The sequence below is a fragment of the Mesitornis unicolor genome, unplaced genomic scaffold, assembly GCF_000695765.1.
Source record: "Mesitornis unicolor isolate BGI_N332 unplaced genomic scaffold, ASM69576v1 scaffold17940, whole genome shotgun sequence".
NCBI lineage: Eukaryota > Metazoa > Chordata > Aves > Mesitornithiformes > Mesitornithidae > Mesitornis > Mesitornis unicolor.
The window spans coordinates 1-27,429 of NW_010156405.1; the positions used below are offsets into that span (position 1 = coordinate 1).

Genomic DNA, 27,429 nt, shown 5'->3' on the forward strand with positions numbered 1-27,429 from the left:
TGGTTTGGTCTTGTGTGGGGCTTTGGTTTTGTTTGGTTTTGGTTTTTAAAAGAATTTGATTTTTCAGGAGAAATTTGTATTCTTAAATCCAGAACAACACAGAGCACAAAGGATTCTTAAATGCCTGCATTGTTTTTAAAATGTCGTGTAAAGAAATAAGCTGCAGTAGATTGATATTTTGGAAAGTATGTATTCGGATACGTCAGACGATTTTATAAACTCCTGTTTTGAACTTTATTTTAAACTCTTTTTCGTTGGTCCAGATGTTAGATCCTATATGAACTGGTTTATTGTTGCTTTTGAAGTGTGCTTATTGTCTAAATGTCCAGCTGAATTTCATTTTGCATTTTTTTATTATGTAGTTAAGTGCTAGGTTTTTCCTCCAGCTGTGGATTACAGCTGCACACTGCTTAAGGAGAAGTGTTAAGAAGACTTTACGAATACACTTTTTCATTGTTTGTTTTGCAGCCTCCTGATAATCAAAAGCTTGGTTTATTGGAAGCTTTATTAAAGATTGGTGATTGGCAGCATGCACAAAGTATTATGGATCAGATGCCTCCGTTCTATGCTACTTCACACAAGCCTATTGCAATTGCCCTCTGCCAGCTTGTACATGTGACAATTGAACCTCTGTACCGCAGGTAAAAGTGAAAAGTTGACTTCTGTTGCTATAACGGGGAAAACTACTGTTTGTTTATAAGCATGAGTTCACTAATAAGCCTAACTGGATTGAGACACTTCCAAAATTTTCCCTTCTTTCTCATGTGAAATGCTACACATCTTATTTTTCAGAGTTGGTGTACCTAAAGGAGCTAAAGGGTCGCCAATTCCTTCTTTGCCAAACAAGAGAGCACCAAAACAAGCAGACAGCTTCGAGGAATTGAGAAAGGAAGTGTTCAACATGCTTTGTTACCTTGGTCCTCATCTCTCCCATGATCCCATTTTATTTGCAAAAGTGGTGCGCCTTGGAAAAGCGTTTATGAAAGAGGTTGGTATGGTGTTAAAGAATGCTCAAGTCTCATTAATTGTGTATGTATTCAAATACTGAAACATAAAAAACTATTTAAGAACAAATTTGGAAAATATTTCTTAAATTCTTGATCATTTTTACGATCAATAAACATAACAAACATTTTTATAGACAACTTCAGGCACTTTAGGTTTACAGCCTGGAATATTTAGTGGTAACTGATTTCTCATTATGATCTTCATCTTTTAAAACATTATCTGTGTATGGGTGTATTTTTTTAAACAGACATATGATACTGGTTGCATGGAAGCTTTTACATTGTTAGAGTGGCAGTGTGGACAGTGGGGAGCAATAACCTGATACACGTCCAGTACTTAATATAGTACTTTGTGTTCCACCTGTAGGTCCTTGGCAAGTAGAGGATGTTGCATCTTTTTAATTAGTGGGCTGTCCCCCTGTCCTGCCAGCTGAAGTGCTGCTGTTCTTGAACTTGTGTTGGTGACAGATGAGTTCAGTGTGGAGATCTAAAACACTTCATAAAGCCTCATGTCACCAACTTCAGAGAGAAGATGGCCTCTTGAGATCTGTTGTCTCTTAACTGTATCTTTAGCACATATATATTGAAAGATTGGTAGTACGGCCTGTTTTAAAAGGCTGGAAGTTGAATTTATATTCTGAACTTCCTTGGAACATTCTCAGTAGCCCAAACTGAGGCTGGTGATTTCTTTTGCTACTCTTCTGACAATTTGTTTTCAACAGCAGAGGATTTTAAAACTATTTTAAATAGTAGCTCAGAGAAACTTTGGAATCCATAGCTTTTAAATTAATTTTAAAATTTATTATTCAAATTAAAACAAAAGTGCTCTGAGCTTAAAAATATTTTTGTTACCTAGCTTTTTTAATTTTAACTTGCAAGAAAGTTGGAGAGGTTGGTGGATCTAAATGGTACTGGAGGGGAGATTTTCAGTTTAGTAACTTTTTTTTTCATGGAAGTACTTTTTATTTCAACTGCACTAACAAATATTGAGATGTTCAGAATTTATGTGCCACCTGAAGGGACGCCCAGCTAAGACCGTAGATAATTCTTGGGACTGAAGATCTTTGTGTCTAACGTAACAGATTTTGGGAAGTCAGTCTCATCAGTCTTGTAAGATGTAAAGGCAAAGCAACAGAAGCAACTCTAAATTTGGGTTCAAAGTAGTCTTTGTAATAAAATCATGGTAACTTCAAGCACTTCCATATCTTTGTAGGAGGAAATTGTATAATATAGTAGGAAATGGTATAATTTCTCAGCATCTTCTCATCCAGAATGATAAGATTTCCCAATGGTTAATACTTTGGTTTTATAGCATGTTTTTTTCTTGCTGGCCTGTGAGAAGATATTTGAGTGATAGGTGATGTTGCACTGACAGTGCAGTTAATTTGGAAATTATAATTTAAAGGGAGTAATTAATTTTACTGCTGCCAGCAGACTATTAAGGACTCCTTTGTAATTAAGTTGAAGTACTGAAGGTTTGTGAGAAAGCCCTTGTTCCTTTGTGGATGCATACAGTAGAATGGAGGTCATTTGGTTACAGGAACCTCATGCAGTTTTACTGTAATACATGAATATAATAATGTGTTTCTGACAAGAATGAGCAACATTTTAGCTATTTGCTCTAGGTTGGAACTGTGAAGAAATTCGTCAGTGACAGAGTGGTTAAGGTAACATAGGGAAAGTTATTTTTAATGCACTGTTACCATCAGCATGTTCTAGATGTGAAACTGCATTTAACACAGTAGAAGTACTTATACCTTGAGGTGATTTGGCTGTGAGTTAACTCGTACAGTAGTTTAAGAGTTAGACTACTAACATTGCACTGCAGCTTTCATGCTCAAGTGTACCTCTAAAATAATTGTGCACTTACTGGTGTGATAGCTTAATCTGCTTTTCATGCTGAGTGAAACAAGAAGAGAGAAAAAAAATAATACTGAAGACTAAAAGCTTAAGAGGGTATGATTGTGAAAGAAAGATGGGGAAAATAATCTGTGGTTATTGATGATTGGGTGGGAAGTCCTGGGGTTTTTTTTTTTTAGATAGAGGGTGAATCCTTAAGGGATTTTTATTTCTTCTCTCCCGCAAGAAAGCTCAGTATTTCATGTATAATAGGAGGTTTTCTTGGTGTTTTAGTTACTAGCTCTGTTTTGAACAAAGCCATTATGTATGTGAGCAATGCATTTCGTCTATGCATTTGACTTTCTGTTAAAAATGTTTTCATGCTGGCAGATTTGGAAAATGAAAGACTTAACAGACATGTGGCCCTTCAGGTTTATGCTTTTGCTGAGGTAGCCTTGTTCTGAAGCTGTTACATTAAGTATGCTACAGTTAATGTGTTTGCCTTTGTTACAGTTCCAGTCTGACGGAAGCAAACAAGAAGATAAAGATAAAATGGTAAGTTTATTTTGGAGGAAGGTGTTTTTATACCAGATTGTAGTTGAGACCAAGTATTCAGTATCTGTACAACTCTTCTTTCTCTAGAGTGTTAAAGTATAAAAATGTTTTAACAAATGTAAGTTACAGACTTGTTTTGATTTTCATAGGCGAGTTTGAGCCAGTCATAGGTGGGATTTTTTTTATATTCCCATCTTCTTTTTTCCTTTCTCTCCTGCATTCCTCAAACCTGATCTTGCTCTTTTAGTTTAGTGCATTCTATTTCTTATTTGCTCAGAATCAGCTAGGATATCTCCAGCTATTTATTCTAAATAGCCTTTTTGTGGTGCACCTTGGATCCCAAAGAAATTACTGGGGAAATGCATAGAGAAAAAAAGAAATTAGAGATAGGGGAAGTGTTTAATAATGTAATGGCTAATTTTTCTTTATCGACTAATTAACTTCATTCTGAATGTTCTTATTTATTGAATTATTAAGACTGGTCATAATGAAATCCATGTGCCTGGTTGAAATTGAACTTCTAAATTCAAGTTTGTTTACAAAGTTTGTGCAGTTTTCATTATTTCTTATTACTCCTTGTTTCTCACTGTCGTGATTTCCTGACTTCTTGAATCACTGCAGAGAAAATTAGGCTCTCTTGTTGGTTGTTTTTTTGGTTTGGTTTGAGTTTGTTTGGTTTTGGTTTTTGCCTCTTTTTTAATGTTATGCTTATTCTAACAGCTCAATGAAAAGGAGGAGCATTTAAGGAAGGGTGAGGATAGGATAGTGAAAACACAGAAATTGGTGCTGTGCCTTGAGAACTTGTATATTGCCTTCAGGTTTTAATCTGGGCTTTTGAAAATGGAAGTGGTGGCAAGGAGTACCTTAATACATAGAAAGGTGCCAAAATCTGTTTTGTCTTGTTGCAGTTTGTGCAAGTCCACAGTATATCTGTTTTAAAAAGATTTATTTGATTTGAAATTATGAGTGCAACTTTCTGAAAACTTGAGCAGCTTTGCTCGAATGTTATATAGGCAAACAAAATATCGACAGTATGTATGCTACATGAATGATCTAGTAAAAGATTTATCATGGGAGATATTTTTAAGACCTTTTAAGATTTTTGTTTCTGTTTAGGAAGTCTTAATCTTGTGGCAGATTGGTGTCTTATCAGCGTGCTAAGATGAGCAATTCATGCATATCTGCACAGTGTGCGTATCACTGCTTCTGATGTACTTGATAGTTACCTCAAGTGTTTTGTCTTTATCTCAGGAGACGCTGTTCAGCTGTTTGTTGAGTATTACCGATCAGGTCTTACTGCCATCTCTTTCTTTGATGGACTGCAATGCGTGCATGTCTGAAGAGTTATGGGGAATGTTCAAAACTTTTCCATACCAGTACCGGTGAGTAGAAAAACTTGTTTCCGTTCTTTGGAAGTGACAATTCTCTCTTGAATTGCCAGTACTAAAAATAGTTTTCCCTTATTATCTCTCAAGGTACCGTCTTTATGGACAGTGGAAGAATGAAACATACAACAGTCACCCGCTTCTCGTGAAAGTTAAAGCTCAAACCATTGATCGAGCCAAATATATCATGAAGTAAGTTGTCTAATTCCATAAATCATTATCTACTGTGAGACAAGGTATTGCATGTCACTGACTGGAGAAAAAAGGCATGACAAATACATTCCTTTTCTTCTGAGTCAGTAACTTCACTGATAATCCTTGTTCATGAAGTATTTAATGTACTGTTATAAAAAAACCTGCTTTTTTAAAGAGATGGACATGCATGTCTTGAGTTGTAACTAACTTCATCTTAAACTGCAAATTCCTTATGTGACTTGACAGTTCAAGCTTGTCTGTGAAAAAAGTGCACAATTTTGTTAATGTTTATTTGACATCAATTTCAAAATGCAAAATGGAGCATTTTCTTCATATTTTGCTGTATTACTTCAGAAAAGGAAAAAACACTGTACAAGGTCTTGAGAAGTTTTGTGATGTGTACGGTGAAAATGCCTTAAAATGATGGCACTGTCAGAATTGGTTTATAAATTTTGGTTTGGAGATCTGGATGTTAAAGATGCACCGTGCTCAGGAAGGCAAATTGAAGTTGGTAATGACAAAATAAAGTCTTCATTGATTCTAGCTGGCATTTAATAATGAGAGGTTGCCGATAACCTTAACGAATTGAAATTGCGTGTTGAAAACCACTTAAAACAACTTAGATACATTACAAAGCTCGATATTTGGGTACCACATGAGCTCAGAGAAATTCACTCACTGAGCACATTGATATTTGTGATTCTCTCTTGAAACGTGAGGAAAACGATCAATTTTTGAAACGTACGATAATGGGTAATGACAAATGGATCGTCTACAACAACGACAAATGACAAAGATCATGGAGCAAGTGTGATGAACCGGCTCAAAGCACTTCAAAAGCAGATACTCACCAAAGAAAGGCTGTGCTGTCAGTCTGGTGGGATTTCAGAGTTGCTGTGTGTTTTGCATTGCTTCCAAGGAACCAAACCATTGGTTCGGACATGTGCTGTTGTCAGCTGGATAAATTAAATGATGCCATCAAACAGAAGTGTCCAGAACTGGTGAATCACAAAGGCGTTGTGTTTCTCCATGATAACGTTAGACCACGGACCAGTTTGGTCACTTGTCAGAAATAGTTGCAGCTCGGATGGGCTGTGTTACCACATCCACCATAATCGCCAGACCTGGCACCATCAGACCACCGTTTGTTTTGTGCTTTACAAAATACCTTGAATGGTAAAACCTTCACTGCTGATGGGGATATCAAATTGTTCTTGGAACTGGTTTTTGTCAGAAAAGAGGGGATCTTTTTCAAGTGCAGAATCATGAAGTTGCCTGAAAGATGGCAGAAGGTAATTGAACAAAATGAAAAATACATTTTTTAATACAGTTTTTGTTTCCCATGAAAAATTTGCCTTTCATTTACTCAGAAAAGAACACAACTACTTTCTGGCCAATCCAATAAAATACAATCCATGGTCATATAGGGACAACTGGTTTGTTTGTATCATCTGAGTATTATAGGAATATAAATTTTGGTTTCCCAGAGAAATATTTCTGTGTTTAGATTTCTTAAAAACACATCTGCTAGTGAGTAATCTCTGTGACTAATAAAGGTGTTTCTTTACTGCAGCTAACCTGTTGTTTTAGTATCCTTTTAGCTTGTCGCAATAAAATATGTTCTCTTTACAGGCGTTTAACCAAGGAAAATGTGAAACCCTCTGGAAGACAAATTGGGAAGCTCAGCCACAGCAATCCTACAATTTTATTTGATTATGTATGTAGTTACATGTATTGGAATACTATTTTGTGCTAACAGTAGATATAAAAGTATAGGAAGGGACCTGTTGTCTTAGGGAGAGAGCAGTTCTAATTTCATTGGTTTGTACTTTTGATGCAAATTTGAGAATTTGATCACTTGCTAGTAGTGCACAAGTATGAAATATTAAATGGTTCTTGCATAACCACAACTGCACAGAAAACTACATTCACTTATTTATAGGAGTAAAGTATTTAATTTGAGGTACTTGTGGTGGGTCTCAGAGGTGCAGGGATGTGCTGGTCAGGTTATGCTGAATGCAAATTCAGGTTAGGTTGCTCGGGGCAGTTATTTGTGTGTATGGTGAAGATTCATCAGTGTCATTTAGAAGAAAACAAAGTTTTGAAGTCTGAAATACACCTACGAAGTTTGGGAGGGTTTTTAATAGTCTATTGTAAATAGCAAGAGAAACTCTTAAAGTTTAGGATTCTTAAGAAATCTTAGAAAAAGAGTGAAATGTTTTCACAGTTTTATTTTCTGATACTTGAATAGAAGAGTAATTCTACAGAGTTTTAGTGTGTTAGAGACACGTTTCACTGATATCTCTAAAGTACTAGATTACCTGTGTGAAAAGTTGTTTAGGACCTTTGAAGAATTAATTTCAAAGCATGTTTTGTGTAGGTTTTGAAGACAAGCATTGTTAAACAGTTTTGATTTATTATGTGAAAGATAGGGAATACTGTTCCTGTTCAGCTCAACATCTTTTTTAACTTTCAGATTTTATCACAAATACAAAAATACGATAACTTAATAACTCCGGTTGTTGACTCACTGAAATACCTCACTTCCCTGAACTACGATGTCTTGGCATGTATCCTTTTATGTGAATCAATGCATCTGGTTACTGATAAAGTTGCAGATTAAATTTGTTGTCTGTGAGTAAATATTATCTTCTGTTGTTCGCTGTCATTACTGGTTTTTGCTGGAAAGTGAAGTTTGCAAGTACCTTTGATTCTTAGTGGGTTACCTGACTCCCTTTACTTGTTCTTTCACACTATGAAAATTGTGCTTTATTTTCATGAGTTTTTTACTACTTTCACACTGTTCTTGAAGGCGTAGTGATCCTGTAAATGGTTTGGTAAATACTGCTTTTTAAGCTACCCTTTCTTTAGTGATTGTGATTTTTTTATACCGTAACTATATTAGTGGATCTCCTATATCATGCTTGCTATACTTGCATATCACGTTCATGTATTACAAATTGTGGAGCTTGAAAAACAGGTCTGTGTAAGTTTTCTTTTCACAAATGGAGGAAAAATATTCTCTTAACTCCACTGAAGACTGTATCATTGAAGCTCTGGCCAACCCCGAGAAGGAGAGAATGAAGCATGATGATACTACAATCTCGAGCTGGCTGCAGAGTTAGTATTCTATTTTTATTACATTAATGTTCAAAATGCTTCACCTTCCCTATGATCTACCATCTGATTTTTTAAACAAAAAAGCTTCCAAGTTTAATCAGTAGGAAACCATTTTTTTCCTTTTATTAAAAAATACGTCTATTGCTAACATTCCACGTGTACTTCGTTAGTGCTTGTTTAATGATTAGCATCTTATGCAGTGCAGTCACAGCTTCTCTTCTTGCTTTAGGTCTGGCTAGCTTTTGTGGGGCAGTTTTCCGAAAATACCCGATTGAACTTGCTGGCCTGCTTCAATATGTAGCCAACCAACTGAAAGCTGGGAAAAGGCAAGTCTTGCACAGCTAGTCTTTATAAACTTGGTTTTTATAATGTATTACATAGGCGTTTGCTGTAACGTGGCAGCTCGATGTAGTAGTTACTGTAGTAGCGGTAAAACTCCATTCCTAATACCAGGAAAGTTAAGAAACATAAACAGCAGAAAGAGTAATGTCTTGTTTAGGACATTATTTTTCCTCTAATTGTGCAGCTGTGACATACTCATTTTTAAGAACGTATTTTTAATCTGTAACTTACTTTGATGCGGTTTTCTTGACCACTAAGCAGACGAGGGAAAAATGCTGGTCTGTAATATTGTCATTGCATGTTATTTAAAAAAAAGTGTGATATAACGGGATGTCACTGTTACAGGTTTCTTTTTCCTTCTCATAATATCTTCTCCACAAGGGTGACTCTTAACATTTTAATATTATTTTAAATACTTTTGTCAGTTTATTTAATGGCAATCAAATTGCTTCTCGATACATCAGTGTAAATCATAACTAAAAAAAAAAATTTAAACAAGGTTTGCAATTTGAATCTTCCTTTTCCATTTGTCCTTCCGTCATTATCACTTGGTGTTATTGTTTATTTATTTATTGTGTTATTTTTATCACATAGGTGAGTATCAACTTTTTTCTATTATGAATCCCAGTATGCTTACTGAAAGACAGCTTACCAGTGGAGATCATGCAGCATGCTATTGTAGGCTGTTTGTGTTGAGAAATCTAGTTTTTTCCCTTCCCTGCAATGTAGACGCTCAGTCTCATGTGCTCCCCTGTCCCCAATTTGTTTTGTATTCTGGTGATGGTACTATCACATTGAGCTACAGAGGAAGGGTAAGTAATGTTTCTTGTCTTTCCCCAGGATTAAGTATTGAGACTTAAATATTTTGAAAAAAAAACTAAAAGAAGTATTCAGTGTAGTATTTGGGATCATAGAAATAAAATTGATTTACCACTATGACAAATTCCGTAGGACTGGAGTATTCAAGTATTTGAATCGAAGTGTATGCTGATGTTGCACAGTTCCTAGACAGAAAACATACTTATGTTTGGAAAAGCATTATGAACAATATAAATTATTTAAAAATAAAACTTAGTTTTGGAAGGCATAGGTCAACACTCTTTATAAGTAGGTCACAAATTTCAGAAGTTACTGGAAACTGTCTTGGTGCCATTTACTGTACTTGTGTTGAGGAAAAGGTCATTGCCCTTACAGAATTCAGAGCAGGAAGTGAAGCCTGATCTCTGGTCAGGATGATGAAGGAAGTGTTTTGTATATTCTATGTTTTAAATAAAATCTTTTCCATGTTCCAAATAACCTCTCCAGACTAATTTTGCTACTAAATTTCTAAGGCCATGTACTATTCTAGAAGTTTTTAATAAAATTTGAAGTATTCCATGTTCATGGAAGTAACTGTATAGATACAGAATGAAGCATGCAAAACAACAAAAGGGAGCAGTGAACTTTGATGAGGTTGTCGATGCTTAAAATGTAGTAGCACCACACTCACTGTTATTTTCAAAAACCATGAAATTGTTCTTGAAAGGGTTCTGAAATCCAGCTGTTGAATGCTTGCATTGCTTCTAAGTACTAACTTTTTACTTGCAGTAAATAAATCCCTGTGTGCTCAGCATACTGATTTCTTCTTCAAAAAGAACTAAAATGTTGTTTTAATGTACATCATAGTGTTTCTTTATACTGTTTATTGAATGTCATAGCTTCCATTTCTTGAACAAATTTTCATTTTTACTCCACTTTCTGTTTTCTGTGCAGCTTTGATTTGCTTATTTTAAAAGAGGTAGTACAGAAAATGGCAGGGATAGAAATTACAGAAGAAATGACAATGGAACAATTGGAAGCCATGACTGGTGGAGAACAACTAAAAGCTGAGGTGTGTTCATGTTAAATTTAATTAATAATAGCTGTTGCTTATTGATGGTTGTTCTAAAGGCTGATTCATGAGCTCTGGCAGCACAGCTGAGAAAGGTATTACTGCTTTCATCAGAGAGCTTCCCACTCCATTGAGCTTACAGGCCTTGCAGACAGCCTTAATTGTTGTGCTTCACAGCATCTCATTAACAAAAGCAGCCTTCATTACCCAGTGTTATATGACAGACCTGTGAATTATAGCAGCCAGGGGGCTTGTATGTTGTGCAGTCCTGCTGTTGTAGCCCTGCTCTGGGTGTAGCAGCTCCCTGTTGAGTGGAGTAACTTCTTAAACCATTTTAACAGCTAAAACTGTTGCAGCCTTGGCATCAAAATCTTAGTTGAATCTGACCTAGAGTCAAATCTCTAGGGAGCTGAATAATAATCGGAACTACGATCTGGAATTCCTGTATGGAACAGAGAAGAGACTTTGAGCAGATGACAGCAGACCTAGGTCTAAAATGCAGTGTCACGATGCCTGGGCTGAAATGTCACTCTTCGTTTACTGTGTAAAAGGCTAATTAATAGTATGCAAGACTAGTTAGTTTCTGATTCATATGTACATACATTGCAGTACAGGATCCAGAGAGAGAGTTATTAATGGGCAGGAAACTATTGATGTTAATTCATCAGTATTTCTACAGTCAGAGGCACTCGTGGTTTCCTTTTGTGATGCACTATTTCCACACTTGGGTAACTTTTTCTGTACTATGCAGGGTGGATACTTTGGTCAGATCAGGAATACAAAAAAGTCTTCTCAGAGACTGAAAGACGCGTTGTTGGACCATGATCTTGCCCTTCCACTGTGCCTGCTTATGGCTCAACAGAGAAATGGTGTGATCTTTCAGGAAGGAGGGGAAAAACATCTGAAGCTTGTGGGAAAACTGTATGATCAGGCAAGTAAAAACACTTGCAGTTATAAGAACCCCTACTTTTCTTTGATAACTTCTAATGTATGAATATAGTATATAAGAATTCAGCACATAGATAAGAATATATAAAAATTTAGCACAAAACATGTGTGTGTGTATATATATATATAAAAGAATTTTCAAAATCAGTTACAGCGATATTAAAATTTATGGCTGTATTATATATTATATTGACAAGTGACTTCTGAGTGAAAGATTAAAAACATCCTTTGTCATAAGAAGTTCTTTGTTAAGAAATTTTCTGAGTACTTTTAGAGGAACTTTTAAAGAAATATCCTGAAAGCCTCTGCTGCATGAGGCAGTAGGAACTAGTTTCATTTCATTCTGGTAGAACAGGATGCTCGTAGAGTTCTTCTGGCTGTTGTAGGGCGCTCTTTTTGTGTGTGTGTTTGTATGTGCAGACAGGGTTGAGTCAGCATTGAGTGACAGGAATATGTGGCATGGAAAAATCAGTATCTCTTCCCTCATGAGAAATATCTTGCTGTACTAAACAAAAACATGTTGTTAACTTTATTTAAAAATGAATTTAAAATAGCTTTCCATCTGTCCTTTACTTAACTTTTGAACAAAATAATACTGTTTGCTAACTCTGTATTTTTCACATGTAGTGCCATGACACCCTGGTACAGTTTGGTGGGTTTTTAGCATCCAATCTAAGCACAGAGGATTACATTAAGCGAGTGCCTTCTATTGACGTTCTCTGTAACGAGTTTCACACACCTCATGATGCTGCATTTTTCCTCTCGAGGCCCATGTATGCACACCATATTTCAGTAAGTAGAACCCTTTTGTTTGCCTGCTGTTAGTCCATATTACATGTTATTAATGTATGTGTTAGGTTCCTGCTGAATTTGCTAAATAAAAACTGCACAAGCTTTATGAGTAGAGGTGGAAAGAGGAGCTGTGGGCTGGACCAGGTTATCATTTATCTTCATAGAAAATGTGGCCCATGTGTCAGCTCTCACACAACTGACAGAAGTTGTAGCTAATGAAGTCATCTTTCTGATCTGGGTGATCAGTAGGAGTTCTTCTTCCCAGTTCCCCCAAATGCTAAGTTCTTCTGCAGATGTTTTAGGTGGATTTTTGCTGTGGAGGAAAATGTTGCAGCTGCCAAATGGTGTGGGATCTCAGGAAGTGTCAGAAAGAAATTTGTCCCTGCGTCTAAGATATTATCGAGAGCAATAACAACAGGTAGCAGCATCAGTGAAGAAAGATAAATCCATCCAATATGGATGAATACTAAAAGTGTTGTACGATGTTCTTCAGTGTTTTATGTACATAAGTGACGTTTCACGTGTGTAAATGTTACACAGAAAGTTAAATTGTATTGTAAAAGTTACAGTCTCTGAGTTGAAAGATTACAATTTTTTAATTTTTCATTTTTTTATACGCAGTCAAAGTATGATGAACTAAAAAAAGCTGAGAAAGGAAATAAACAGCAGCACAAAGTTCACAAATACATTACATCGTGTGAGCTGGTGATGGCTCCAGTTCATGAGGCTGTGATTTCTCTGCACCTTCCCAAGGTTTGGGATGACATCAGTCCTCAGTTTTATGCGACGTTCTGGTCCTTGACAATGTATGACCTTGCTGTCCCACACAGTAGCTATGACAGAGAAGTCAATAAACTTAAAGTCCAGATGAAAGCCATAGATGACAATCAGGAAATGGTATGTTTATATAATTTTATGTTCGAATTTAAACTTTCTAACCTTGAAAGACTACTTTTTTGGTGAAATCTTGTATTAAGATCATTTAGCTCTGGGAGTTTTGTCACCTGATTAATCCATTTTGATTTGTAACGTTCACATAATTTAGATTTACACTTCCTTATAGTTCCTGTGTTAAAAGTACCGGTGAAATTTCACTAAGTGAAAATTATTGGAAAATTGTGTTTTAGAAAGCAGTCTTTGACACCTGTATCTGTGGTATAGCTGTTCGCTTTTGTCTGAACTTTATTGAGCCAGTCATAAAATCAGCTGATTACTAGAGCAGAACATTACTTAGTGAAATGAAAACTATTCAGGTATTCTTCAGCATTATCAGGAATTTAATTGCTCTGTTTATAGCAAGTGTTGGTATAATACTAAGTGAGTTGCATGGACATTTTGTAGCCTCCAAATAAAAAGAAAAAAGAAAAAGAGCGTTGCACAGCTCTTCAGGACAAGCTCCTTGAAGAGGAGAAGAAGCAGTTGGAGCATGTGCAGAGGGTTCTACAGAGGCTGAAACTGGAGAAGGATAACTGGCTTCTGGCAAGTAAGTATGTCTAGGGGAAGCAGTCTGAATGTTTGTGTAGTCATCACTCTTCTCAGAACTGGAAGTTCAGCTCGTGCTAATACTCCTAATGATTTTAAAACTTGATCCCTTTATATGTTGAGGTCTGTTAGCAAGGTAAACTTTTAATTAGAATGTCAGGTCTTTGCTGCAAATGCTGAGTAGTTATTTTTTAGGGAGCTGTTTTGTTTGTTTCTTGCAATGTCAAGACCTTTCAAATACTACAGTAATTTAGAAAATAAATAAGAGATTGACCAATTCAGAGGAAAATTGTAATTACAAGATGGCTTGCACTTATTTACTGCAGTTAGGATGCTGCTAGGTTAGGATAATTGCTACATTGCAAGAAATAGGCATGTGAGCTCTCAATGAGTGGGTGATTAGGAGCAATATGCCAGTATTTGGGCACGCGGAACACGCAAGCTGTGTTCTGATGACAAGATAAGTATTGTGCCAGCCTAGGAGCATGAAATGAAACAGCATGTAAATGCTTCATATGGTAAATATGCAAGAGGGAGAACAAACTTCTTTCTCTGACAAAGCCTCTGTAATGTTCCATATTGATTATAAACTCTGCTAGTATGGTTAATCTGAAATGTGTTTCTCTGGTCAGTTTTCTTCTCTCTAAGAACTTCCAGTTTGTGTGTTCATCTGTCCCAAGGTACCTAGCGTAATCCAGTGGAAAAGCGTTTTATTGTCCGACTCATGTAAGATACACCCAACTGATTTAATGAAGAAACATTTTACAGTTAAATCAAGAAAGGTTATTCTCTATAGATACTGTATTGGTACAGACAGCTAATTAGCTACATGAAATTACTGGCTGAAAAATTAATACTTGACTGAAGTGTGGTGTGGAGCTGACTGATGAATCTGTCTGCTTAAGGAATCGCCGGAAAGTGTAGAAAATTGTATAGATAATGATCTCTTAATAATAGAGACATTTGTGGGGTACAGGGAATAGCTTATTGTTGGCTCTTAAGTGCTCAGGCTTCCGCTGCAAGAAATTTCCCAGCATTGCATCCAGAGACTGACCTAACTTTTTCAGCAGTTTCCCCATTGAAAGAAATTATCTGTAATTGCATATGAGGAAATTGAACAGCACATCCACTGCAGTAGTAATTTTAAATTATTATTACTTAAAATTACTAATACTGATTTAAAAATCCTGCAGCCAGTCACAAGTGGTGTTCCCCAGGGCTCAGTTCTGGGGCCAGTCCTGTTTAACATCTTGATCAGTGATCTGAATGAGGAGATTGAGTGCTCCCTCAGTCAGTTTAAATCCTGTGTGACCTAGTTTAGGTGATCCTGATCTGACAGGGGTTGGAGTGGATGATCTTTCAAGGTCCCTTCCAATTCCTCATATTCGGTGATTCTGTTAAAAAAAAAAATACTAGCTTCTTGCGAAAATACTTTTCACAGAGTGGTTATGTCATTAAGAGTAGGTTAATTTTTGGCAGAATAAGTAGACTGGTAGCTTTAACAATGGGAAACTAGCTATTCTGACTGGCTGCTTACTTGCTTTACTCTTACACTTTTGAAGTAAAACTAAAACACTTGATTGTTTTATGAGTTGTGGTTCTCTTGGGTTTTTTCTTTTTTTTTTAAGCGTCAAAAGCTTGTATCTGGCTTGTATCTACCTTTGAGGGGTAGACACTAAAATAAAATTAATGTAAAATTTTTAGTTACGTGAAAGCTGACAGTCCTTCTACAAGCTTTATTCCATGAGCATCACCGAATTGCAGCAAGTAAATCCTGGTTCTTAGGACTGTGCAAGCAGCCTGTGCAAGAATCCTAGTGCAGAAACACCGGTTCCCCTCACGAGGATCATGACTGTTCTTCCTCTGAAGGCAGCTGTTTGCAGTCTTCAGTTCTGTGCTTTCATCCGTGTGTTTGCTTTCTTCCTACCCTCCCCTTGTGCTGTACATCCCTCCCAGCTTGTAGTAATGATCCTTTTAACTGGGCAAGAGCTGCTGTGGGACCAGTTTGTGTATGTGTTTGGCTGTTGTGCTGACCAACCAACCAACCAGCTGTGGTTGGCCAAATGGAAGTGGTAACGGTTGAGCCTGCGTTGCAGTCTTTTACTGAGTGGTAGAACGAAAATTTAACAGAATGTGTGTGTATTGGGTTGGTGGTTTACTGAGTTACTATTTAAACTCCTGTAATTGTGTTTGACTGGAAAAAGGATTTTTAAGGTGCTGTGTAGAGCCAGCATGTTCTTCCATTTCTAAGGAAACCAAGCTGAAAGTCAGTGCTATCCGGAAAGGACAAAGCAGGTGTTCTAGAGAAATAGCAGATGGTGCTCCTTTTGCTAATGTGCAGAATTTGAGCAGTTGGAGGAGTTTACAGAAGTGTTTTTGGAGCCTGTTTTTCCTCCCCCACTATTGTGTAATAAAAGAATTTTCCCAGTAAGAAATAAAGATTTCCTATAACTGTCCTTCTACTGTCCCACCATCCCCAAACAGTTAAGCTTATTTTGACTTTTTCTGACCAGTGCCAAGATATATCTGGAATACAAGTGGTGTAATAGACAAACTCGAGAATATGGATTTGCGATACTGAGCTTCTTGGGAAGAGAACAGTAGAGTCTTAACCTGTTAACTAACTTTCTTCTTTTTTCTCTCAACTTCTTTGTTTTTGAAGAGTCTACCAAAAATGAGACTATCACAAAATTTTTGCAGTTATGTATATTTCCTCGATGCATTTTTTCGGCAATAGATGCAGTTTATTGTGCTCACTTCGTAGAACTGGTCCATCAGCAGAAAACACCCAACTTCTCCACACTTCTCTGCTACGACAGGGTAAGTAGCTAGGGCTGTGTGTGTGTATGCACTTAATTACTACTATGAGCATGCAAAATTAGTATTCCCTCTGCCTCTGAAGAAAGGTAAACAAAATCATTGCCTCTGTTTAATTCTAGAGCCTGTGATAGTCAAAAGTTCTGGTTTGTCCTTCAGATCCTACAGACCAAGTTTCTCTAGAGCTTCAAGGGATTCTTTTCAAGAAACCTTTGTCTTTTAGTTATCCTAATGACACTAGGATTTCAAAGCAAAGTCCTTAGCAGTCATGGGATACTGCATTCAGGTTTTCCAGCCTTCCAGTGGTCTGCATTTCTGTGGCCTCATGTAACCTAACCTTCCCATTTTAGCTGCATGTGCCCTCCTACTGTAGTGTCAACTCTCTTACACTTGCCCCCCACAAGCAGCATCCGTAAGACCCTGCTCACCCTAGCAAGTAGTGCTATTGAGAGTGGACTTACCTGTGTCACTGCTGGGATGTGGAAAGGGGCTCCCCTGGTGACACGGGGAGTGTGTTTGATAGCAGTAGCAGCCTGACTTGCTGGGTCTAACAGGCAGTTGGAGGTGGCATTTGCTCAGGCTGTTCTCACTGTTCATGTAGCAGTTCTTTCTCTCCTGTGGAGGAAAAAAGGTGGAGAACGTAGATAGAAGAATCTTCAGGATGCATTCAGCTGCAGTGGTACCAGCTGACTGTACCCCTCTGGGGTATTGGAACTGTTCTGGCACTTACTGCTGCAAGAAGTCAAATGGAGTTAATGCATGGTCTGTACAGTTACAAGAGATTTGACATGAGCTTTGACTAAAAAGTGTATGGGGCTGTATTGTAAAAAGTTATGGTGAAGGTTGTTTTCATATGAACTGAATGTTCACTGATTTCCTGCATCCAAAAGAGCATTCTTCCTCAAATACTCAGTCTTTGTTGTAGGTGATAAAAGTAGGGAACTGCGTGAGCCCTGTCTGGTGAAACTGTGCAGGCCAGGAAAAAAAAATCCTTTTGCATCAGTTTGGTTAGGTATTTACTTCTACCTCATCAAAGAAATTATTAATTTGAAAAACAAAACAGTTATATGCCGATGAAGTCACACTTTAACTATGGATAACTGTGGCAGCAGCAGCTATAGGCAGTGCTTAGATTCTGGGCTAAGTGTGACAGACCAGCAGTTGGGCAATAGTCTTGAAAGCAAATGAGACTATTGTATAAGAGATCTCCTTTATATTTAGAAACGAGGTGGTTAGATGAGAAAAACTGGAAGTTCTTGTTGGCCCTTGTTCCTTGTGTAATTCACTAAAGTCATTGTAACTCTTTATTCTTGCTATTCACAGGTTTTCTCTGATATTATATATACAGTTGCAAGTTGCACTGAAAATGAAGCTAGTAGATATGGCAGGTTTTTATGCTGTATGCTGGAGACTGTGACTAGATGGCACAGTGACAGAGTCATATATGAAAAGGTATGTGAGGTTATTAAAATGTGCTTGCTGGTAAGACTATATAATGGCCGCTTGTGTAATTCAGTAAAAATAGACTTTGTGAAATTGTTAGTTAGGTTTAAAAACACTGAATTGTTTTGATGGCTTAATCTTAGAATTGAATTTCTGTAATTCGTGTAGTTGTAATAGCGTTTTGTATAGTGACAAAAAAACATACTACCTAAAAAATCTTACACTTCTGACTTTTCTGTGACCTTGTCTTGAAGATTATTTAGGGAGCATATGGAAACTCTCTTAATACTCCTTGTAAAAGCTAGTGAAATGGTGAACAGTCTTTTCTCTCAGCCACAGCTAAGATTTCAACATAATTAAGCTTTTTTTAAAAAAAAGTAACTGTGTAAGTCTTGTACAGTGTCGTATCTTAGTCTTTGGTAGAATTAGTGAAAAAGTGCTTCAGTTAATATGGTAACTTCTGCAGAATTACTGTTTTTATGCTTCCTGAAAAATAGTTGTTTTGTTTTGTGTCTTTTTTTTTCCTCAATTCATATGTAGGAATGTGGTAACTATCCAGGCTTCCTAACTATATTACGGGCAACTGGATTTGATGGTGGAAATAAGGCTGATCAATTGGATTATGAGAATTTTAGACATGTGGTACACAAATGGCACTATAAACTAACTAAGGTAGATGAAGATGCCTAAAAACTTACAATTTTGAAAGTTTTAATTAAAAAAAAATAAAAATCAACTTAATTAGATTTAATTTGTGTTCTAGGCTTCTGTGCACTGCCTCGAAACAGGCGAATATACACATATCAGAAATATCCTGATTGTGCTGACTAAAATCCTTCCGTGGTATCCAAAAGTGCTGAACCTGGGCCAAGCTTTGGAAAGAAGAGTACATAAGATATGTCAGGAAGAGAAAGAGAAGAGACCTGATCTATATGCATTGGCTATGGGGTAACAACACCTTACTTTAAGAAAGTGGTTAAAAGTGGATCATGAAACGTTTCTAAAGACTCGGAACTGTTACAGTCCTAACATTTGATTTTTACCTTATCACAGAAGATTTCGCTATCCTGCATCTAAGGGCTGGCAGTGTGAATGGAAACTTTCATTTTGTGCTGGATGATCACTAATTTCCTTTACAAGACTCTAGGAAAACACTCTAAATAGTAAAGATTTCTACTTGCAAGAGCATAGCTTAATTTTAGAGAAGTAGTATAGCGGCAAGTAGATAGGAAGGGGGAGTAAAATGAAGAAGACCAAGGGCTACTGATGTAAAACCACTTAGATCTTGGAAGCTCATGGGATTCTAAAATGCTTGGTTATGTTTTGCATTTGCCTGTGATGAATGCGGAGTCGTCCATGTATGCTTGAGGGGCAATTCAGGTTGCCCTAGCAGTTTTAAGACCTGTCAGTAGACTGTTTCTTCTGTGTGTTTGGCAGGTGTGTGTGGTGGTGAAGAGGGTGTGGATGTAGGGCAGCTTCCGTGTCTAGTGCTTGTTTGTTGTTCTGGTTTTTTTTCTTTTGAGCTCATCTATAAAAAGGGAAGAAACTGCGTATCAGTTGGGGAAAAACTGTGAAATAAATAACAGATGAACTGTTAGATTAGATCCTCATTTAAAATTCAACCCATGTTTTGCTTTGTTTGTGCATATTTAACAATCTGTGCGACTTGCAGCTATTCTGGGCAGTTGAAAAGTAGGAAGCCTTTCATGATACCTGAAAATGAATTCCACCACAAAGACCCACCTGCTAGGAATGCTGTAGCTACAACAGTACAGAATGGGCCAGGTGGTGCTGCGATGCCTGCATCTCTCACAATAAATACAGTTAGACTGGAAGAAGGCACTACTGAGGAGACTGGTAAGCAAACCTATTATTATTATTACTTATTTTTTAGTAGAATTCTTCAGACCTTACAGGCTACTCTCTCAAAATTTGGCTCATTAAACAGAAAAGAAGAAATATAAATGCAGTGCTAAATAGGGTCAGTGTGTGCTCTTTGTTTATTTGGTTTTGGGAGAAGGTGTTCTGTGTTTAATTACCTGTTTTAACTATTAGCTACACATGCTCTTATGTGAATATGCTTAGGTTCTTGTTTTATTTTAACTAGTAGGATGTATGCTAACTTGCTTAAATAAAGCTCTTATCTTTTTTTTTTAAACAGATAAACTAAAGGAGAAGTCTCAGGGTGTGGTGAAAATTATCAATAAAGCTGTCAGCGCTACACCGAAGGTGACAACAAGCAATGGAAACAGTGCTTCTAATAGGTGAGAAAAACAACTTCGTCATTCTCTGTTTCCTTCTTTCCAAACCATAGAATTAGACTTGAAACTGAACTGCCTTTTCTTTTTTTTTACTTTCACATTCCATGTACATTTTCCACTTCTTCAAAGTTTAATAAATGAGATAATTTCTTCCAAAATACACAGCTGTACTGATCTGACACTGTTGTTAAATGCATTCCATTTTAGCTAAATAAAGATTAAAAAAACGATAACATTCACTTGTTGCTGTTCTGGTAAAGAGACAGGAAATCTAAAATTTGACAGTGACTGCTTTGAGAGTCTCTATCAAACCATCAGTACTAAAACTCTTTTGTGGTGAACCTACAGCCGGTTGCGTCCGTGTGTTAATTGACCTTTTTATTTTTGTTGCAGCAAAATTATTAAAGAGAAAGATGATAAGGAAAAAAGTGGGAAGGAAAAAGATAAAGAAAAAAAAGACAAGACTCCAGCTGCCACTCCAGAGATGAAGGCACTTGGGAAGGATGGGAAAGATAAACCAAAGGAAGAACGGGCAAACAAAGATGATAAAGCAAGAGAGATCAAGGAGAAAACACCAAAATCTGAGAAAGAGAAGGAAAAAGTCAAGAAAGAAGAAAAAGCTTCAAAAGAAGAAAAATCCAAGACCATTGTTACCATCATTGAGTCAAAGTCAGCTGCAGAAAAGGAGAGAGAAAAGGAGCCGTCCAGAGAAAGAGATGTAGCGAAGGAAATGAAATCCAAGGAAAATGCTAAAGGAGGAGAAAAGATGCCAGTAGCTGGGTCCTTGAAGTCACCTGTTCCCCGATCAGAAACATCAGAATCAGAAAGGGGTAAGTTTGCATATTTAAATTCTGTTCTTGTCTAGAAAAATAGAATGCGTCACTGGAAAACCACTGAATGTCAGAAGATGCTGGACACGGTGAGAAAAAACTACTAGACATAATTTTTTATTATGTCTAAATGGTCTTTCATTAAAATGTATTTGTGTAAGTGTAGCCTTGCAACTTGTGCAAAAATTTAACACAAAAACCTCAAGAGCGTACTCAGTTTCATCATAACCTTTGAATGGAAAGAAAACGGGGGTGTGGAAGATGTAGGCCTTTGTGTCCTTAAGAAGGACGTAGTGAACTTTATCAGTTCTTTTTTTTACGTTAAGGGTTAACAAATCCTTAATGTTGATATTTGAAGTCCTTACAATCTGAGGCTGACGTTGAGTTTTATATTTGCACTGCTTAAGGCAAACCAAGTAAAGGAGGGTTGTAAGGTTTTTCATGGATTCACCTTTTCAGGGTCTTCATAGCAACTCTGAAATTCAGACACAGACTTAAACAGAAAGGGCCTTTGAAATGAGCGTAATTTTTCAGCAGTTTGTTCACGTTAGACTTATCTTGCAAACTGCACTGAAGAGGGTTAAGGCACGCTGGTAACTCTAGACAGCTTAAGAAAAACAAAATTTACATCGTGTTAAAACTTGAATTCCATCTTAAATTATTGTGGTACTTCAGGGAGCTGTACTATTAGATCATCCTCTTAAATGTGTTTTAATAACGCTGTTTTTCTTTTCTTTCCTCAGAACTAAAACGCCGTAAAGTTGATACACATTCTTCTCCATCACATTCCTCAACAGTAAAGGTTAGTATAGCCTGAGGAAGGCAGCACCCATGTTAGGCTCACAAGTTTGGGATGCCAATGTTCGACTTCCTTCAAGTTTTGTGCCAAGTATACACTGGAACCACTGGAGGTTTTAAGTTGCATTAGAAAATGCATTCCTTTTCTTTATTGGTGGACTGTCTTTTTTTCTAGAAAGATATTTTTAATTAACCAAAATAATGCTTCAAGGACCTAGCACAAATTTTGTAAATAGTGTTTGGAAATTGCAAGAGAATTTTTACACAGAAGTGCCTCATTGTTATAAGCAGTCAGTTTTTTTGGAGTGCAATGGTAGCTACAAGCAAATGAGTCTTTGCAGCAGAGTGGAGCATATTTTTCTGCACTTCTAATGAAGAATCTGTAGCACTGAAGATTCCTGGATGATACGGGATGTACGATACCTCTGAATTCATCAGGCTTCTTGATGAGCGTCATACCGATATGTGCCTTCTAAGGAGGAGTCTTGAAAGGAGCTCCATTTTAAAGTCTCCTTGGTGATCAGTTCTCCTGTAGTTGTGTATATTCAGTGCGCATGCAGCTTCTGTTGTACCTTCCCTTCGAGGTTTGTTTATTTCCAATGGGTTCCCACCATGTTGAGCCCTGCGTTACGATAAATCCAGATGTGGCAACCAAGCCTCCTACCCAGCAAAGAGAAACCCCAAGCATTCAAGCGCAGCACAAAACCATGGGCGTAGCCTACTTGAAGACTCAGGGTAGCCATTCCTTGCTCCATATTTATTTTATTTCTAAACCATCTATGTTCATGGAATCTTTGAATTTGCAGTACGTTGAACATTTAAAACTGTAAGTTACTAATACTTCATCAAGAGCACTGTGATGGATTATGTGGGCCTTTAAACTTCACCATCTTACCAACTTTAGAACAAGCTTTTCTTTTTTTCTGTTTTTTTTCAGAGTGCGTCTTTTTCTATGTAAGATATACTCGATTTAAGCTAATTTTGGAGAACTCAAGTAGCTGTTACTAGTGTTGAGGAAGCAGGTGTCAGTGGTAACTATTCAAAATGACAAAGTTTTTCTTGCCTGTTTTTTGTAAATGGCAATGTAAAGTCATTCTAGAGCGACTTCTACCACGTTAACTGCAAGTGGAGAAGGTACAGGTTTAAAAGCCATTTTTAAACCTGTTTCTCCTATGGTTCAGCCTATTTAGTTAAGTCTATATTTTTCTTTATTTTGTCTTGGCGGGGGAGTGTTTAACTGTTTTATGAAGAATTAGATACAAATATATTTTGTAGTTTACTTAATAATTGGGTCTAGAGAATAGATGGCTGTCTTTTTTTTCTCTTTCTTTCTTTTAAAAAAGTATTTCAGTTCCTAGCTTTATTCAGTGTGCAGTATTAACATTTATTCCAGAAGGACTAGCTGTTTTTTGTCTCAAGGGTACAACCATGCTTCCCAAAGTTCCTCTGGTTTCTGAGAACTATTCCAGCTTACGTGTCATCTCCATTCATTTTCTACAGGACAACCTCAACGAACTCAAGGACTCTTCAGCAAAGGTTTGAATCTTTTAGACACCACCACAGTTTACTTTCATGTTTTGTTGCAGAGAGAACATAACTTTTGGTCTTGTGGTAAACCCCATCAGAAAATTCAGATTCCATTCCTGTAAACGCTAGTGCAGTAACAGACTTTTTCAGTCTGCTATATAGAACCTTGCTGCAGGAGAGAGGCATAGTTATGTGGAAGCAACATAATGAAAATCCCTTTAATTTACCATTCTGTCAATGCTTTTAGGAGATTTTACCAATCAATATCTTTTCTGGTCATCTCTGAAACTTGTGGATTCATAGGAATGTCCTTATGATTAAGCCATTTATTTGGCTGAAGAGGCAGTAGAATAGTTAAAATAGTTCTCAGAATAGCAAGTTCTTTTTTGAAACCAATTACAAAATAGTAGTTATTTAAAACCAAAAATATTTGAGACTTATCTCTAGAGCATCAGTGCTTTTTCCCATTACTACTGTTGTATTCATGTTTTAGTGCTATAGTGCTGTATTTGTAAGCATCAGAGACAGCCTCCTAAATGGTCATCTTTGTGCATTTGCTTCCTGTAAATGCACTTCAGGTTCAGTATCTTACGAGAATGTACGCTAAAGAATGCGTTCAAGAGTTCATGGGGTCATAGAGTACCAGGTTGGATCGTCTGGTCCAACCTTGGCAAAAGCACAGTCTAGACAAGATGGCCCAGCACCCCATCCAGCCGAACCTTAAAAGTGTCCCATGTTGAGGAACCCACCACTTCCCTGGGGAGATTGTTCCACTGGCCAATTGTTCTCACTGTGAACAATTTCCTCCTGTGTCGAACTTCAGTCTCCCCAGGAGCGACTTGTACCCATTACTCCTTGTCTTTTCTATGTGACTCCTTGTGAAAAAGGAGTCTCCATCGCCTTTGAAGCCACCCTTGAAATACTGGAACATGGTGACAGGGTCTCCCCTAAGCCTCCTGTTGTCAAGGCAGAACAAACCCAGTTCTCACAGCCTTTCCTCATGGCAGGCTTCCCAGTCCTTTGTTCATCTTTGTGGCCCTTCTCTGGACCTTCTCTGCCCGGTCCTCATCTTTTTTTATAGTAGGGACCAAAACTGAACACAGTATTTCAGGTGTGGCTTGGTAAGTGCTGAGTAGAGTGAGAATGAGTTCATGAGAGATGACATTTTGGAATATTACATTTTAGACATCTATTCTGTTTTGTTTTGTTTTTTTTTTTAAAAACTCATCCACTTGTATACTAACAGTCACAACCACTGTAAACTTGCTAATATATTAGGGAATAATTGCTAATGGGAAATGGACCAAATCTTCAAAAGTTGCTTTTAAGGCTTTGGTTACGCAGCCAGTATTCACATGTGAATAAACAGTACAAATGTTTATCACTGGGAAAATGCTGACCAACTTTTCAACATTCAACATGACCAACATTTCAACTTTCTGGGTAACTTCAATGAGTTTATCTAGGATTACTTATATTGACTTAGTTTAAAAACGCATAGTGCACTATCACTTCCTATTCTGTATTTATGCTGCTGTCTTACTACAGCTTGCTTTGTATAAACAAAGTGTTCACAGCACTTAATGTGTTTTCATTCAAAATAGCTCTGATTTTATAATGGACACTTACTGATGGTTTTTTCTAATTGAATTTTTCCAGTACCAGCCATACATACTTATAGGGAAAATGTATATAGGAAGAATCCTTTGATTCTTACAGTTGATGAAACTGGTGTCTGTAGCTTGAATCCATATATTCTCAAAAATTATTTACAAATCATTGTCATGATATTTTTCATATTTAAGTTTGGGGGGTTTTTTTTTGTTTTTTATTTGGAAAACTGTATTTGTCTTGAGCTCACATCTGTCTGAAATGTGGTATTTGCTAGTCTATGATCTCGTTTTCCTCCCTTACTGTATTAGTCAATATTCAACTGGTTAATTGAAACTTCACTCAAGTTTTTGTTAAACTAAATTTTTATTTAAAACTATTTACCACATCGATGTGTTAATAAGTAAAATAATAGACAGTGGAACTGTTTGTAATTAAATGATCAACAAACAGCTTTGTTTTTCTAGTCAATTTGAAAAGTTAAATTTTAGAATTAACTATAATGCTAATTATACGACTTAGCTGAAGTGTATTGCAGCTCTGTGACTTTTTACTGGATTTATTGTTTTAAGTACTCAGGTGATGGGAGGTGTCCAGCCCTTTCCTTCCTCTTCTTAATGCTGTTTTTCATTTTTGGGTTGTTTTTTCCCCTCACTTAATGATGTAACTTTCATTCTTCAGTACCATTCTAACAGACTTAAGGCACTTCTTGACAGTGTTCCCTATACATGGTGTAAGACAAGTTAAATACTCTTCTTTACTGCCATGTATTTGTTTGGGAAAAGGATGGGATATTCAGATTTATGAGTTCAGCTTCTGCAGGAAGCAAAAGTCCAGTTCTCTTGTATGCTCACAGGCTTCCTTTATTGCCGACTTTGCCCAATTTTGGGGAGCAGGCGATTGAAATGTTGCAGGATTACATTGCACGTTATACCATAAATGGTGCCAGACTTGAGTTAGGTGTGGTTTTTTTTTCTGCTTTAGCCTTTGCCCAAGTTACACAACACACACCAACAGTGCCCAGAGTTTGATACGGTTTCAGTTAGCAGCATTTCTAGAAGCAAGTTGATAGAACCTGGTGAGCTAAATTCAGCCTTTTCCTATAAAGGGAAGCGAGACATGCAGTTTTGCAAAACTCTGCATTGAGATGGTAAAGAGCAGTGGAGTCTGTCGTGAACGAGCGTGTGAACTTAAGAAATGAAATGGGAGAAAGCGGAGATCCGTGTTTGCTTTCTCACGTGGAAAATATCCCTGGGGAACAACTGAATGGGACGGTGTAGAAAAAACACATTTGCAAGTCACTGTTAAAAGTTGACAGCAAAGAAGGAAGCAACGATAAATGTACTTGAGTGGAAATGTAGGAAACGGAAGAAGAGAAGAGGAGTGAGGGGAAAAGAGCAGGAAAAGGTGTCTAGTGAAAGGAGTATTGAGGGCTCAGCCTCTGGTGCAGGTGGAGAACAAAAATCCAGTTAAGTAATAAAAGGAAAAGGACCTAACATTGTCAGTGTGACTTTTAACAGAGGTTCAGTAACATCAGGTTTTGGTAAGTTAAACATTTACCTGAACTGGAGAAGGGCAGGTTTAATTTAATTAAAAAAGTAAAATTATTCGAAACAATATTTGGTTTCGTTCAAGTGACTTCTAGATTGCTCTAAACTGATCTTCCACTTACCTCTTTCTTTGGTGTCCGTTTAAGTAAGATCTATCTCTAAATAGAAATACAGAGAACATGAGTTAAAAGGTATTTTATTTGTGGGGGAAAAAAAAAGCTTATAGGGAAAAATTAAAGTGTACTGATTTAAAATGGTGTTGCTGTAACGTAAATATTTAAAATACCAAGAAAAGGTGGTTTTAGTTTAAAATGTGCTCTTATAGATATTTTATGAAAAGCATTACTGAGAAAGATCTGACTATATAACTGTATTTCAACAGACTGCATTAGTTAGTGTTGGGTCAGTCCTGGCTTCTGTATGTCCTGTTTCAACAGGACAGCTGTCTGATTTGGTTTGATGTTTCGAACAATGCTAATGAACAACATTGTGTGTATTTAATGCAAGTGTTTTAGTTTAGAGAAAGTGAATTTCTAGGGCTGAGAAAACAAAGCTACAGGTTAAATTATAGATAACAAGTTCAAAAGTGTCTTCAATAACTTTTTTTTTTTTGCTAGTAAACTCTTAATGTTTAATTTTGCTCTTTGAGCTAAATCTGTTTTGTTAGAGTAAGACTTCTTTATTTACACATTTAGGAATTCATATTAATATTTGGTGATATTGCCTTAATTTAACAGCACTACATTAACCACACTACTCCAGCATTGTCCAAGAGTAAGGAAAGAGAAGTTGAGAAGAAAGACTTGGACAAGTCAAGGGAGAGATCCAGAGAGAGAGAGAAGAAAGATGAAAAGGACAGGAAAGATCGAAAAAGGGTTGGTGCCGTTTTTATGAACTAGTTTAGAAAGCTGGCATATCCTTGGAAAGCTGTGTTCCAAATTCTTGCAGTAATAATTGGTTGTACAGCCTATCCGAGCAGAAATGATCCATATCAGTGCTGGTTTTCTTCTGTTCTGTTACTTTTTCAAACGTCAGTTTACAGTAATGTATTCAGAAC

At 36.9% G+C, this 27,429-nt stretch overlaps 1 protein-coding gene across 1 annotated transcript in view; it reads left to right on the plus strand.

The window, feature by feature from the left end:
* Positions 1-468: 468 nt before the first annotated feature.
* THOC2 (THO complex 2) overlaps positions 469-27,429 on the plus strand; it is a gene marked incomplete at its 5' end in the record, with an annotated part of 32,356 nt that continues 5,395 nt past the window's right edge. The window contains 24 exons of the mRNA XM_010191590.1: positions 469-641; positions 793-988; positions 3,360-3,401; positions 4,653-4,783; positions 4,877-4,978; positions 6,614-6,698; positions 7,458-7,551; positions 8,021-8,101; positions 8,331-8,427; positions 10,196-10,313; positions 11,065-11,244; positions 11,889-12,053; positions 12,675-12,950; positions 13,395-13,536; positions 16,198-16,355; positions 17,676-17,804; positions 18,336-18,467; positions 18,559-18,743; positions 19,468-19,652; positions 19,957-20,059; positions 20,450-20,886; positions 21,630-21,688; positions 23,185-23,220; positions 27,110-27,247. Of these exons, the coding sequence (XP_010189892.1) occupies positions 469-641; positions 793-988; positions 3,360-3,401; positions 4,653-4,783; positions 4,877-4,978; positions 6,614-6,698; positions 7,458-7,551; positions 8,021-8,101; positions 8,331-8,427; positions 10,196-10,313; positions 11,065-11,244; positions 11,889-12,053; positions 12,675-12,950; positions 13,395-13,536; positions 16,198-16,355; positions 17,676-17,804; positions 18,336-18,467; positions 18,559-18,743; positions 19,468-19,652; positions 19,957-20,059; positions 20,450-20,886; positions 21,630-21,688; positions 23,185-23,220; positions 27,110-27,247 (3,444 nt within the window). The remainder of the gene's footprint in view (positions 642-792; positions 989-3,359; positions 3,402-4,652; positions 4,784-4,876; positions 4,979-6,613; positions 6,699-7,457; positions 7,552-8,020; positions 8,102-8,330; positions 8,428-10,195; positions 10,314-11,064; positions 11,245-11,888; positions 12,054-12,674; positions 12,951-13,394; positions 13,537-16,197; positions 16,356-17,675; positions 17,805-18,335; positions 18,468-18,558; positions 18,744-19,467; positions 19,653-19,956; positions 20,060-20,449; positions 20,887-21,629; positions 21,689-23,184; positions 23,221-27,109; positions 27,248-27,429) is intronic.